Source organism: Podarcis liolepis (genome assembly GCF_965112155.1).
Source record: "Podarcis liolepis genome assembly, chromosome: 12".
NCBI classification, from domain to species: Eukaryota; Metazoa; Chordata; class Lepidosauria; order Squamata; family Lacertidae; genus Podarcis; species Podarcis liolepis.
In genome coordinates this window covers 3468469-3482387 of record NC_139563.1, presented here as the reverse complement: position 1 = coordinate 3482387, position 13919 = coordinate 3468469, and the positions used below count along the sequence as shown (strand labels likewise).

At 48.0% G+C, this 13919-nt stretch overlaps 1 protein-coding gene across 2 annotated transcripts in view; it reads left to right on the top strand.

The window, feature by feature from the left end:
- LOC310689208 (uncharacterized protein) overlaps positions 1-13919 on the top strand; it is a 65023-nt gene that overhangs the window by 23734 nt on the left and 27370 nt on the right. The window contains exon 1 of one of the 2 annotated variants that reach the window (XM_083466569.1): positions 12454-12552. The exons of the other annotated variant lie outside the window; for it this stretch is intronic. Coding sequence (XP_083322695.1) covers positions 12534-12552 — 19 coding nt within the window. The 5' untranslated portion in view covers positions 12454-12533. Of the gene's footprint in view, positions 1-12453; positions 12553-13919 lie in introns of those variants that run through there. 2 annotated transcript variants of the gene reach the window in all.

Sequence of the window (13919 nt, the reverse complement as noted above, 5' to 3'; positions counted from 1 at the left end):
TGTCGGTACTTTGTCACCCTTCCAGTTCGTAGCTATCAATATTCTTGCGGTCGCAGTAGCGTACAAAAACAATTCCCTCATATTTTTTTGAATGCCGTGACCTAAATTAAAAGACGCCTGCTTTTTGGGAGAAAAGCAATGACAAACCTAGACAGTATCTTAAAAAGCAGAGACATCACCTTGCCAACAAAGGTCCGTATAGTTCAAGCTCTGGTTTTCCCAGTAGTGATGTATGGAAGTGAGAGCTGGACCATAAAGAAGGCTGATTGCCGAAGAATGGATGCTTTTGAATTATGGTGCTGGAGGAGACTCTTGAGGGTCCCATGGACTGCAAGAAGATCAAACCTGTCCATTCTGAAGGAAATCAGCCCTGAGTGCTCACTGGAAGGACAGATCCTGAAACTGAGGCTCCAAGACTTTGGCCACCTCATGAGAAGAGAAGACTCCCTGGAAAAGACCCTGATGTTGGGAAAGATGGAGGGCACAAGGAGAAGGGGACGACAGAGGACGAGCTGGTTGGACAGTGTTCTCGAAGCTACCAGCATGAGTTTGACCAAATTGCGGGAGGCAGCGGAAGACAGGAGTACCTGGCGTGCTCTGGTCCAGGGGGTCACGAAGAGGCGGACATGACTAAACAACAACAACAATATCTAGAAAATCCCTGATGTGTGGCAACCCTGGAACAGGGATGGAAGGATTGGGGGGTGGAGCCCATAGTATAAGGTTACCAGACGTTCCCGTTTCCCGGGGACAGTCCCAGGATTTACAAATCAGTCCCCTGACAAAATCCTATCATTCCTGTTGAAGTCAAAAAGTGTCCCCGGATTCCTTGAAACAAGGCGTGTCCAAGAGGTAGATCACTGGATGTTTGTGGTAGATCACTGGATATTTGTGGGAGATTGCGGTAGATCTCCCCTGAAAAAACTTTGCCCCCCCCAACAACTTTGCCTGTCAATAACAATGGATAGGTCACAACCAGTATTTTTATAATGTGAGTAGATCACAGTCTCTTCGGAGTTGGGCATACCTGGTATACCAAAACCTCTTTCTCTTTAAGGGCTCCAGGTGAGCAGCTTCTCTACCTGGGCCACACCTAATTCCCCCAAAAGCCATTGCAAACCTCCAGGACCAGCGAGATAAAAGGAGGGATCTCCCAAGAGTCTCGCATTTTCAATTCTAGCTGGGCTTCCTGTCTCTGCTCTGTTGCTATGAAGGCCCTAAGATGCTGAGAAAACCCTTTTAAATGTACTGTGCTGCTTTGGGAATCCTTTCCTAAATGGAGTCCCTGCTGAATATTCGGCGGCTTGCAGAAGAGGAAGGCAAATGTGAGTTGTTAGCAAAGGGGCTGGTTAGGGTCTACACTTGAGTAGAGACCTGGGGTGTAAAGGATGGGTGGGAGGGCGGTCTGCTATACTCCCACTGCTGCCCAAAGTTTTGCAAATATTTTTCTGTGCAAAGAAGGGCTTGCTTGGATTCAAGGCTTAATTCTGGCAACTATTCCTCTCCAAGTGTTGCCCTATGATATGGAAAATAACAAGGGCACTTCTAAGCATGTACAGAGTGTGTTTGCATTCCAGTGAATAATTTCTGCAAACCTGAACCCATCTGGGGTAGGAATTTTTGAGGCCTGGGGACAGAACCTACAGGTGTGTTTTTGGCAATCTTAGGCTGCAATTTTAGCCCCACTTACCTGGGTGTAAGATGCATTGAATTCAAGAGGACTTTCTTTTGAGTAGGCGTGGATAGGCTTGCACTGTTAATCTTAAAACTCCTGAGTTTATTCTGCCAGCTGTGGAATAGAAACCTTCTCTGAGTTACTCCCAACTTTTTTTAATCCTTTGGCTTCAAAGCAGTTTGCAATTCTGATATTTTATATTTTATTTTTTTCCAGGGGAATCCTGGGAATAGTCTTTGCAAAGCCACCTTCCCCCAGTTAAAGGACATTAAGTTTGCCATCCTACATATATGCTTACCTAGGAGTAAGCACCAATGAACATAACAGGGCTTACTTATGAGTAAGCTTGTGTGGGTGTTGTATTTACATGGCTGTGATGCCTTGACTGTGTTGCTTTAAAAACACTGTATAGGGGAACCGACCCAGGTACGTCTGTTTCAACACATCCTTCTCCAACTTGGCGCCCTCCAAATATTTTGAACTACAACTCCCCTCAGCCCCAGGCCGATGGGACTTGTAGTCCAAAACATCTGGAACATTCAAGAAGGCTGGTTCTAACATGAAATATTGTTCCGTAGAATTGCTTTAAAAACTGGTGGTTCCATATACATTATGTTTTCAATACTTCTTTTTTATCTGTGTTTTGCTTTTTAACATCTACATGCAGCCGCTGGGAGAGATCATCAGGGGGTTTGGGCTGGGTGTTCATCAGTATGCGGATGATACCCAGCTCTACCTCTCTTTTAAATCGGAACCAGTGAAGGCGGTGAAGGTCCTGTGTGAGTGTCTGGAGGCGGTTGGAGGATGGATGGCAGCTAACAGATTGAGGTTGAATCCTGACAAGACTGAAGTACTGTTTTGGGGGGACAGGGGGTGAGCGGGTGTGGAGGACTCCCTGGTCCTGAATGGGATAACTGTGCCCCTGAAGGACCAGGTGCGCAGCCTGGGAGTCATTCTGGACTCACAGCTGTCCATGGAGGCACAGGCCAATTCTGTGTCCAGGGCAGCTGTCTACCAGCTCCATCTGGTACGCAGGATGAGACCCTCCCTGCCCGCAGACTGTGTTGCCAGAGTGGTGCATGCTCTGGTTATCTCCCGCTTGGACTACTGCAATGCACTCTACATGGGGCTACCTTTGAAGGTGACCTGGAAACTGCAACTAATCCAGAATGTGGCAGCTAGACTGGTGACTGGGAGTGGCCGCCGGGACCACATAACATTGGTCCTGAGAGATCTTCATTGGCTCCCAGTACGTTTCCAAGTGCAATTCAAAGTGTTGGTGCTGACATTGAAAGCCGTAAACGACCTCGACCCAGTATACCTGAAGGAGCGTCTCCACCCCCATCGTTCTACCCGGACACTGAGGTCCAGCACCGAGGGCCTTCTGGCGGTTCCCTCACTGCGAGTAGTGAGGTTACAGGGAATCAGGCAGAGGGCCTTCTCGGTGGTGGCTCCTGCCCTGTGGAACACACTCGAATCAGATGTCAAAGAGAAAAACAACTACCTGACTTTTAGAAGACATCTGAAGGCAGCCCTCTTTAGGGAAGCTTTTAATGATTAATAGGTTATTGTATTTTGGTGTTCTGTTGGAGGCCGCCCAGAGTGGCTGGGGAAACCCAGCCAGATGGGCGGGGTATAAATAAATTATTATTATTATCATCTTGTTGTTCAGGTATTTTATCAGCGGGGCTGACTTCTGAGTAAGCCTACCTAGGAGCCATTGGGATGTTTGCAAGCAGAAGGGGACCCCAGTTTGCAATCTGGACTGGGATCTGGAGTTCACATAAGAGCGTGCCGGATCAGGCCCATGACCCATTTAGTCTTGCACCCTGTTCTCGCCGTGACCAACTGGGGTGTCATTATGGGAAACCCCCAAACAGGATCCGAGCCCAAGAGCTGTCAGCAGCTGGAATTCTGAAGCCTAGAACAGAGGCATCTTGCCCTGCTTCTGTCTCGGCTAATAATGTGTTTTTCAGATTCCTCCTTGCTCTGAATGGTCAGCGAAAAGGAGCTAGACATCTGTTGTTGTTGTTTAGTCGTGTCCGACTCTTTGTGACCCCATGGAGACAATATACAGCCTTGCCGTACTCCTTTCCCAATTTTGAACCAATCAGTTGTTCCATATCCAGTTCTAACTGTAGCTTCTTGTCCCACGTAGAGATTTCTCAGGAGACAGATGAGGTGATCAGGCACTCCCATTTCTTCAAGAACTTGCCATATTTTGCTGTGGTCGACACAGTCAAGGGCTTTTGCATAGTCAATGAAGCAGAAGTAGATGTCTTTCTGGAACTCTCTAGCTTTCTCCATAATCCAGCGCATGTTTGCAATTTGGTCTCTGGTTCCTCTGCCTCTTCGAAATCCAGTTTGCACTTCTGGGAGTTCTCGGTCCACATACTGCTTGAGCCTTCCTTGTAGAATTTTAAGCGTAACCTTGCTAGCGTGTGAAATGAGTGCAATTGTGCGGTAGTTGGAGCATTCTTTGGCACTGCCCTTCTTTGGGATTGGGATGTAGACTGATCTTCTCCAATCCTCTGGCCACTGCTGAGTTTTCCAGACTTGCTGGCATATTGAGTGTAGCACCTTAACAGCATCATCTTTTAAAATTTTAAATAGTTCAGCTGGACATCCGTGGCTCCTTAAATAGGCTTGCAGCCCTTTCTGCCACAAGCCAGCATCTATCATGTTGATGCCCCCAGCTTTCCCTCCCTCCAGTCCCTCTGCCCATTTCTTAAAAGCTCATTGGCCGTGTTGCCTTTCGGTCTTAAGTGAGCATCTGTTCCTGGTGTGCTTATCCTCTTCTTAATCCTTCTCTGACCTTAAGAAAGTTGCTGCAGTAAGGGCAATTAGATCTCTTTTCTCTAGGGCATTGTGGCTTTCAAAGAGCTGATTCAAACATTGGGGGGCGGGGTAGCGTATGTGACCCTCTTAATCACCTGTCCATCAGATTCCCTTCTTGTGGAAAGCTAGAAGCTCAGGGAGAATTATATTCAGCCACTTATTATTGAGGGGAAGTGTGTGGAACAGGTCTCGGTGTTTCGGGTTCTGGGAATGGAGTTGAGAGATGACCTAACCTGGGGTAAAGGTAAAGGGACCCCTGACCATTAGGTCCAGTCATGACCGACTCTGGGGTTGCGGCGCTCATCTCGCTTTACTGGCCGAGGGAGCCAGCGTACAGCTTCCAGGTCATGTGGCCACCATGACTAAGCCGCTTCTGGCGAATCAGAGCAGCGCATGGAAACACTGTTTACCTTCCCGCCGAAGTGGTACCTATTTATCTACTTGCACTTTGACGTGCTTTCGAACTGCTAGGTTGGCAGGAGCAGGGACCGAGCAACGGGAGCTCATCCCGTTGAGGGGATTCGAACCGCCAACCTTCTGATCGGCAAGCCCTAGGCTCTGTGGTTTAACCCACAGCGAAAACAGCAAAGACCTGATGAAGAGAGCACAGCAGAGGTTATATTTTCTGAGAATCCTCTGGAAAAACAATCTCTCAAAGGACCTGTTGATGGCATTTTACCATTGTACTGCTGAGAATGTATTAACTTATTGTCTGTGTGTGTGGTTTGGGAGCTGCATGGTCAGGGAAAAAATAATGTTGTCCAGGGTTGTAAAGACTGCGGAGAGAATAATTGGGCGTACTCTTCCCACCTTGGATCAAATCTACGCTTCCAGGTGCCATAAGAAAGCTCCAGAGATAGCACAGGATAGTGCGCACCCCGGAAACGATCTCTTTCAGCTTCTGCCTTCTGGAAGAAGGTCCAGGGTTATAAAGACCAGGACTAGCCGCCTGAGAAACAGTTTCTATCCAAATGCAATTTTGGTTTTAAACGCAGTGTAAGGTAGTCTTTAATGGGATGCGGGTGGCGCTGTGGGTTGAACCACAGAGCCTATGACTTGGCAATCAGAAGGTCGGCGGTTCGAATCCCTGCGACGGGGTGAGCTCCCGTTGCTCGGTCCCTGCTCCTGCCAACCTAGCAGTTCAAAAGCACGTCAAAGTGCAAGTAGATAAATAGGTACCGCTCCGGCGGGAAGGTAAACAGTGTTTCCATGCGCTGCTCTGGTTCGCCAGAAGCGGCTTAGTCATGCTGGCCACATGACCCGGAAGCTGCACGCCTAATGGTCAGGGGTTCCTTTATCTTTACCTTTATTCAGGTTATACCTGGAATACTGTGTCCAGCTCTGGGCACCACAATCTAAGAAGGATATTGATAAACTGGAAGGTGGACAGAGGAGGTCGGCCAACATGATCAAGGATCTAGAAACCAAGCCTGTTGAGGAATGGTTGAAGGAGCTGGGAGGAGGAGGAGACTGAGAGGAGATATGTTACAGATAGGTAGCCGTGTTGGTCTGCCATAGTCAAAATAAAAAAATTCCTTCCAGTAGCACCTTAAAGACCAACTAAGTTAGTTCTTGGTATGAGCTTTCGTGTGCATGCACACTTCTTCAGATACACTGAAACAGAAGTTGCCAGATCCTTCTATATAGTGAGAAGGTGGGGAGGGGTATTACTCAGAAGGGTGGTGGGAATGGGAGATTGGCAGATAGCTGAGATGAGCCTGTTGATGACTCTTAACGACTGCAATAGGTCTTACAGGAAAAGGCAAGGGGTGAGAAGGTGAAAAATGGCTTAGTCATGTATAATGAGATAAGAATCCAATGTCTTTGTTCAAACCAGAGTCGTCAACAGGCTCATCTCAGCTACCTGCCAATCTCCCATTCCCACCACCCTTCTGAGTAATACCCCTCCCCACCTTCTCACTATATAGAAGGATCTGGCAACTTCTGTTTCAGTGTATCTAAAGAAGTGTGCATGCACACGAAAGCTCATACCAAGAACTAACTTAGTTGGTCTTTAAGGTGCTACTGGAAGGAATTTTTTTATTTTGAGAGGAGATATGTGAGCCGTCTTCAAATATCTGAAGGATGGAGCAAGTTTGGTTTCTTCTGCTCCCTAGGGCAGGACTTCAAGTTACAAGAAATGAGATTCCAACTAAATGTTGGGAAGAATTTTCTGGTGGTAAGAACTGCTCAACTCCTTTCTTGATAGGTTCTCCTTCCTTGTGAGTTTTTAAGCAGAGCTTGGATGGCCACCTGTCGTGGATGACAGCTGCGATTCCTACATTGCGCCAGTGTGGTGTAGTGGTTAAGAGCAGTGGGCTCATAATCTGGTGAACCGGGTTCGATTCCCCGCTCCTCCACATGCAGCTGCTGGGTGACCTTGGGCTAGTCACACTTTTCTGAAGTCTCTCAGCCCCACTCACCCCACAGAGTGTTTGTTGTGGGGGAGGAAGGGAAAGGAGAATGTGAGCCGCTTTGAGACTCCTTCGGGTAGTGATAAAGCAGGATATCAAATCCAAACTCTTCTTCTACATTGCTTTGGGTGGACTAGATAGAGGTACTTTCCAACTCTGCAATTCTGTGATGGGAATCATAGTGCAAAAATCAGGAGGGACCCCTGATTTGGGCGAGGCCAATTCTGCAGGGTGGCATTGCCAGGCACCCCCCCCCCCGCACTCCGTGCAAGATTAGCCTTTTTACTGTGCTGCAAGTGATCTCTGAAAAGTAGCCAGGCTTAATCCTCCCTTGGCAAGGATCCCAAAGGTCTTAATGGGAAGGAGCGGAGCTTGCAACTGTCTGAGCCGGAGAGAGACCAGATAGCATTTCCCGTAAGCTGCCTCCCGTTCCCTGGAGAGTTGCGCCGGATCAATAGCAGCTACAGCAGAGCCCATTAGCTAGACCTTCACCCCAGAAGTGGACAGTCCCGATTCTCCAAGGCATCATATCTGGCCAAGCACAGAGCTGGCAACTTTCCCCTGTTCCCAGTGAGGGTAATAATCAAAGTAGGTAGTACTTATTTTAGTGCTTTGCTGTTCAGAGCGCTCCACGTTCCATCTCTCGGCCATTTGCAAAGCAGGCTTCTCTGTTGAGTGGATCAGTAAATGTTGGGGCATCCATGCCCCGTGGCTCCCGGGCAGAGAATTTGCCCTGCATGCAGGAGGGTTCGGGTTCACTTCCCAGTGGCAAGTCCCAAGGGGGCGGCCCCTTGCTTTAAAAAGGATCTCGTAGAGTTGCAGAACTCCTGCCAACCTAGCAGTTCGAAAGCACGTCAAAAGTGCAAGTAGATAAATAGGTACTGCTCCAGCGGGAAGGTAAACGGCGTTTCCGTGCGCTGCTCTGGTTTGCCAGAAGTGGCTAAGTCATGCTGGCCACAGGACCGAACAACAGGAGCTCACCCCGTCATGGGGATTCGAACCGCCAACCTTCTGATCGGCAAGTCCTAGGCTCTGTGGTTTAGACCGTGTCCCTTGTAGGGTGATGCAATTTTTCTTTTCTATTTTTCATTCTCATTCACTTTCCCCCCTTCTTTCTCCCCCCTTCACTCTACCTTTTTATAAATGAAATTTCCTTAATAAAACATGAATACGTATGTGTGTAAGAGAGAGAGATGGATGAGGCCAATGGCAATCTAGTCCAGCGGTTGCCTCTGTGGGACAAACTGACAAGGAGGACTCAATCACAAGCGCTTAGAATTCTAGAGTTGAAAGGGATCGCGGGGGTCATCTAGTCCAACCCGCTGCAACGCAGGACACTTTAGCCCAACATGGACCTCGAACTCAGGACCATGAGATTAAGAGTCTCATACTCTACTGTTTGAGCTTCATTGCATATCTTTAGGCGCCAGGCAAAAACATTTCTCCTCAAACAGGTGTTTGGCTGGTTAACATTCTATGCCACGCATAGGCAAACTCGGCCCTCCGGATGTTTTGGGACTACAACTCTCATCATCCCTGACCACCTGTTAGCTAGGGATCATGGGAGTTGTAGTCCTAAAACATCCAGAGGGCCGTTTGCCCATGCCTGTTCTATGCCTTTTAAAATGTGTTTCTGGGGCAGAGGATTTCTCCGTTTGCTTTTGTTTTATTACGCATCCTTGTGTTCTCCTTTTGTGGGGTTTTTTCCTGTTGCGAACTTCCCTGGGATCTTCTGAGGAAGGGCCAATTAAATAAATACGAATAAAACAATAATAGCCAGAGCCCTCTCCCTGCCTGTGGTTTCCAGCATGACTGTGAAAATGCGAGCATAGTTTGTGTGATGAAATACACACACACACACACACACACACACACACACACACACAAACCGAACACACGCACGCAAATTGTGAGAGTACCACCATTATTTATTTCTAAAAGACAACAGCGGCAACGCGCAAGATCAGCAATTAGCAGCCAGCTGGGAGAAAATAGCTGCCTCCGTCCGAAACTGGACACCGGTCCCATTTTTCTTTCCACAACGCTCAGCGGCGCCCTAGATTTTTCATCCAGTGCGCTGAGCTCAATGCAGAGTCATTCCTGGCCTGCTCTCTCTGGAAGAGACCTGGAGGAAAGCCAACTTGAAAAGGCCATTTGTCAGCGCGCATAAGAGGCCACACGGCAAGCCAGGTGGCCGGGCTCAGAGCCTCCGTCATCCCCACCTACACCCATCCCTGATGAGCCCTTCACGCCCACCCCTGGGAGATGCCCCACTTAATGGCCAAGGCTCATGCGCACCTTGCTTGCGGCGGATTTCACAGTGACGTGAACCAGCCCTTAAGCCCCTCCAATCCCGTCACCGCCAGCACACAGAGAGAAAAGCAAACAGCGCAACTAGACAAGTCTGTGTTATTTTGCAATGCCTCCGGGAGCTGGAATATAATAATAATAATAATAATAATAATAATAATAATAATAATAATAATAATAATGATGTATTATTTGTACCCCACCCACCTGGCTCGGTTTCCCCAGCCACTCTGGGTGGCTTCCAACAAAGATTAAAAATACATCAAAATGTCACACACTAAAAACTTCCCTGAACATGCCTTCAGATGTCTTCTAAATGTCAGGTAGTTGTTCATCTCTTTGACATCTGGTGGGAGGGCATTCCACAGGGCGGGCGCCACCACCGAGAAGGCCCTCTGCCTGGTTCCCTGTAGCTTGGCTTCTCACAGTGAGGGAACCACCAGAAGGCCCTTGGCGCTGGACCTCAGTGTCCGGGCAGAACAATAGGGGTGGCAACGCTCCTTCAGGTCTACTGGGCCGAGGCTGTTTAGGGCTTTAAAGGTCAACACCAACACTTTGAACTGTGCTCGGAAATGTACTAGCAGTTTGAAAGCACACCAGTGCAAGTAGATAAATAGGTACCACTGCAGCAGGAAGGTAAACGACGTTTCCATGCGCTTTGGTTTCCGTCACGGTGTTCCGTTGCTCCAGAAGCAGTTTATTCCTGCTGGCCACATGACCCGGAAAGCTGTCTGTGGACAAACAGCGGCTCCCTCGGCCAATAAAGATGAGTGCTGCAACCCCGCCTTTGCTAAAGTCGCTTTTGCCTGGACCGTCTGATCGGCAGGTCCTAGGCTCTGTGGTTTAACCCACAGCGCCACCTGTGTCCCCTTACATTAATATAGAAATGTGTACAGTGGTACCCCGCAAGACGAACGCCTCGCAAGACGGAAAACCCGCTAGACGAAAGGGTTTTCCGTTTTGGAGGCGCTTCGCAAAACGAATTTCCCTATGGGCTTGCTTCGCAAGACGAAAGCCCATAGGGAAATCTCCGGGGACCTCTTTTAAATGCTAGCGGTGGGGAGCAAAGCCTTTCCCCCCCCCTCCGGCCTTCAGAAGAGGTCCAGGAAGGCTGGCGGGGGCCGAAAGGCTTTGCTCCCCAGCGCCAGCATTTTAAAAGCAGTCCGGGATAGCAGGGAAGCGCTTCCCGCTATCCCGGACGGCTTTTGAAGGCAGGAGAGATCCGCGAAGCCTGGGCACGCTGATGTCAGCGCGCGCAGGCTTCGGCATGCCAGCCACTCTCCGCCAGCAGCGGCAGCGCTGCCGCTGCTGGCGGAGAGGTCCGCGAAGCCTTGGCCGGACAGCTTTTGAAGGCAGGCGGGGGGGAGCAAAGACTTTCGCCCCCGCCAGCCTTCAGAAGAGGTCCAGGACCTCTTCTGAAGGCTGGCGGGGGGCAAAAGTCTTTGTCCCCCCTGCCTGCCTTCCCAGGGGCTTTTAAATCACCCCGGACAGCGGAGAAGTCCTCCGCTGTCCCGGGGCGATTTTAAAATGCCGCCCGCCAGCATTTTAAGATCGCCCCGGACAGCGGAGAAGCCCTCCGCTGTCCCAGGGTTTTTTAAAATGCTGGGGGTGGGAAGAAAAGCCCTTGTCCCCCCCCCAGCCTTCAGAAGAGGTCGGGGGACAGACTGTCCCCGGACCTGGTCTGAAGTCGGTTTCCATAGGAACGCATTAATTGATTTTCAATGCATTCCTATGGGAAACCGTGCATCGCAAGACGAAAAACTCGCAAGAAGAAAAAACTTGCGGAACGAATTAATTTCGTCTTGCGAGGCACCACTGTATATTCTTATTATCCCAATACATGTATAACTGTCAGTAACCGAATATATTCTGTGTGAACTCATTCCGAATATCATTCTATTTATCCAAAGAAAGTCTGCATCTATAAGCTGTCCGTTTGTATGTTGCCAATGTTGTGAAGCCATTGATTAAAGGGAATCGTATCTCTATTCTCCCAATTCATCAATATGGCCAAGTTTAGGGTGTGTAGAATCCATTTTCGCCGTCCTGTTGTCAACTTCCATACAAGGGGTATATAGTTCAAGAGCATATTCACCTCTGAAAAAAATGTATTTTCCCCCCGGGCACGCTTGTATATTACAGTCGCAAACACAGAAAACTTAGACCAGGGCCAGATTTAGGTTTGATGAGGCCCTAAGCTCCTGAAGGTAATGGGGCCCTTTATATGTCCAGCTGTCCTTTGTCAACAACAAATTGTCGCTTTTTGTGTGTTGAATATATGCTATATGCGGGGCCCATTACGTACATCATAGGAGCCTACACAAAAACACTATTGCTGTAGGTTTAATTTAATTTAATTTATTTTTTATCTTACATTTTGGAAATGTACACCCAGTTGTTGTTTTTCCTTTAATTTTTGGGGGGAGAGTGGGGCCCTAAGCTATAGCTTGTTGAGCTTATACGTAAATCCAGCACTGACTTGGACTTTCAGTAAAATGTTGGGCTTTGTGAATTTGCCTCTGTCGTCCAAAACTTAGCAAAGGTCCAGGGAGAAGAGTTGGTGGAAGAAGATTGGAAGAAATTTAAAGACTATCTACAGAAATATTGCAAAGTTAATGAATGTTAGAATGATGTTAGAATGAAGTTAGGTGGTTTAAGCAGTAATGCTATAAAGGTGTATGTAAAAATAGATTGATAACAGGTGAAAATTTAAAGTTATAGTATATTAAGTTAAAGAATTAAGAGAAAATAAAGACGGAAAGAAATTGCTGAAACAACTAATTGAATTGGAATACAAAAAAGGGAGGTATGAGGAGGTCAGGGACACAAGGATATGAATGTAAGGCAAGGAAAGGTTGATCTATTTTTTTAAAGTGTTTTTTATTCTTTTATTCTGTATTTTGTATTTTTCTTGTATTTTTACTGCTGTCTTTTGTTTTTGCTTTTCTTGTTTTTATGTAATTCTTTTTTTCTGAAATTTTAATAAATATCATTAAAAAAAAAACTTAGCAAAGGTAGGGGAATCACCTGGAAAAGATTGAGTTCCAGCTTCCCATGTGTTGCACACCTGAACGCATGAAGCACCATTGATGGACTTACCTGCCGTGACTTGGCCCAACCCCTTTTAAGTGTCCTCTCCTGCCATTGGCTCAGCCTCCAAGGTGTGTCACGGAATGCTGCGAACACTCTAATTGATTCAGAAACTTGCATCACACAAAGCCCAGATAGGGCTGTGGGTGGGATATCTCACTAGCGATGGGCTCAGCGAGGGAGAGGAAGGGCAATACCATCCCAGGATGGGCCAACTCTTAGACCGTACGTATGTGTGTGTGAGAGAGTATTGCACACAAGAATTTGTCCATAAGCTTATTTGGATCACATCTTGGTCATGATTTTTTTGGGGGGGTACCCCTTCTCCTCAAGGGACGTGGGTGGTGCTGTGGGTTAAACCCTAGGATTTGCCGATCAGAAGGTCAGCGGTTCGAATCCCCACGACGGGTTGATCTCCCTTTGTTCGGCCCCTGCTCCTGCCAACCTAGCAGTTCGAAAGCACATCAAAGTGCAAGTAGATAAATAGGTACCGCTCCGGCGGGAAGGTAAACGGCGTTTCCGTGCGCTGCTCTGGTTCGCCAGGAATGGCTTAGTCATGCTGGCCACATGACCTAGAAGCTGTACGCCGGCTCCCTCGGCCAATAAAGTGAGATGAGCGCCACAACCCCAGAGTCGGCCACGACTGGACCTAATGGTCAGGGGTCCCTTTACCTTTACCTTACCCCATCTCCTCTCCAATAGGCCAGCAAACCTGTAAACAGGATGAGAAAAGACAACTGGTATTTCCCTGCTGGAAAAGCCAAGCATTAGTTGGTGCCAAGAAGGCCTTTTTGGGGAGAGCATTCCACAGTTGGGGGGCCACCACAAAAAAGGCCCTTCCTTGTGCTGTCTGGAGGGCCACTGCCACCACATCACAGAATGATGATGATGATTATTTTTTTAGTTTCTTTTTTCAGACATAAAAACCAAGAGGGGGAAAAATACACTAGAAATGTTCCACCCATAGATAGTTAAAAGCCAGAGGCCTAGTTAAGAAGGAATGCTTTTGCCTGATGCCTTGAATATATACAATAATAGTGACAGATGTCTCCACCCCCATCGTTCTGCCCAGACACTGAGGTCGAGCTCCGAGGGCCTTCTGGGGGTTCCCTCACTGAGAGAAGCGAAGTTACGGGGAACCAGGCTGAGGGCCTTCTTGGTGGTGGCGCCCGCCCTGTGGAACGCCCTCCCACCAGATGTCAAGGAAATAAACAACTATCTGACTTTTAGAAGACATCTGAAGGCAGCCCTCTTTAGGGTGGTTTTTAATGCTTGATGTTTTATTGTATTTTTAATACTTTGTTGGAAAGAGAATATTATCCCTGGAGAGAGAATTCCGCAAACTGGCAGCCACTGCTGGAAAGGCCTGTTCTTGTGCTGCTGCCCTCTGGACCCAAGAACAGTGGTACCTCGGGTTACATATGCTTCAGGTTATAGACTCCGCTAACCCAGAAATTGTACCATGGGCTAAGAACTTTGCTTCAGGATGACAACAGAAATCTTGTGGCGGCAGAGGAGGTCCCATTAGCTAAAGTGGTACCTCAGGTTAAGAACAGTTTCAGGTTAAGAACGGACCTCTGGGACGAATTAAG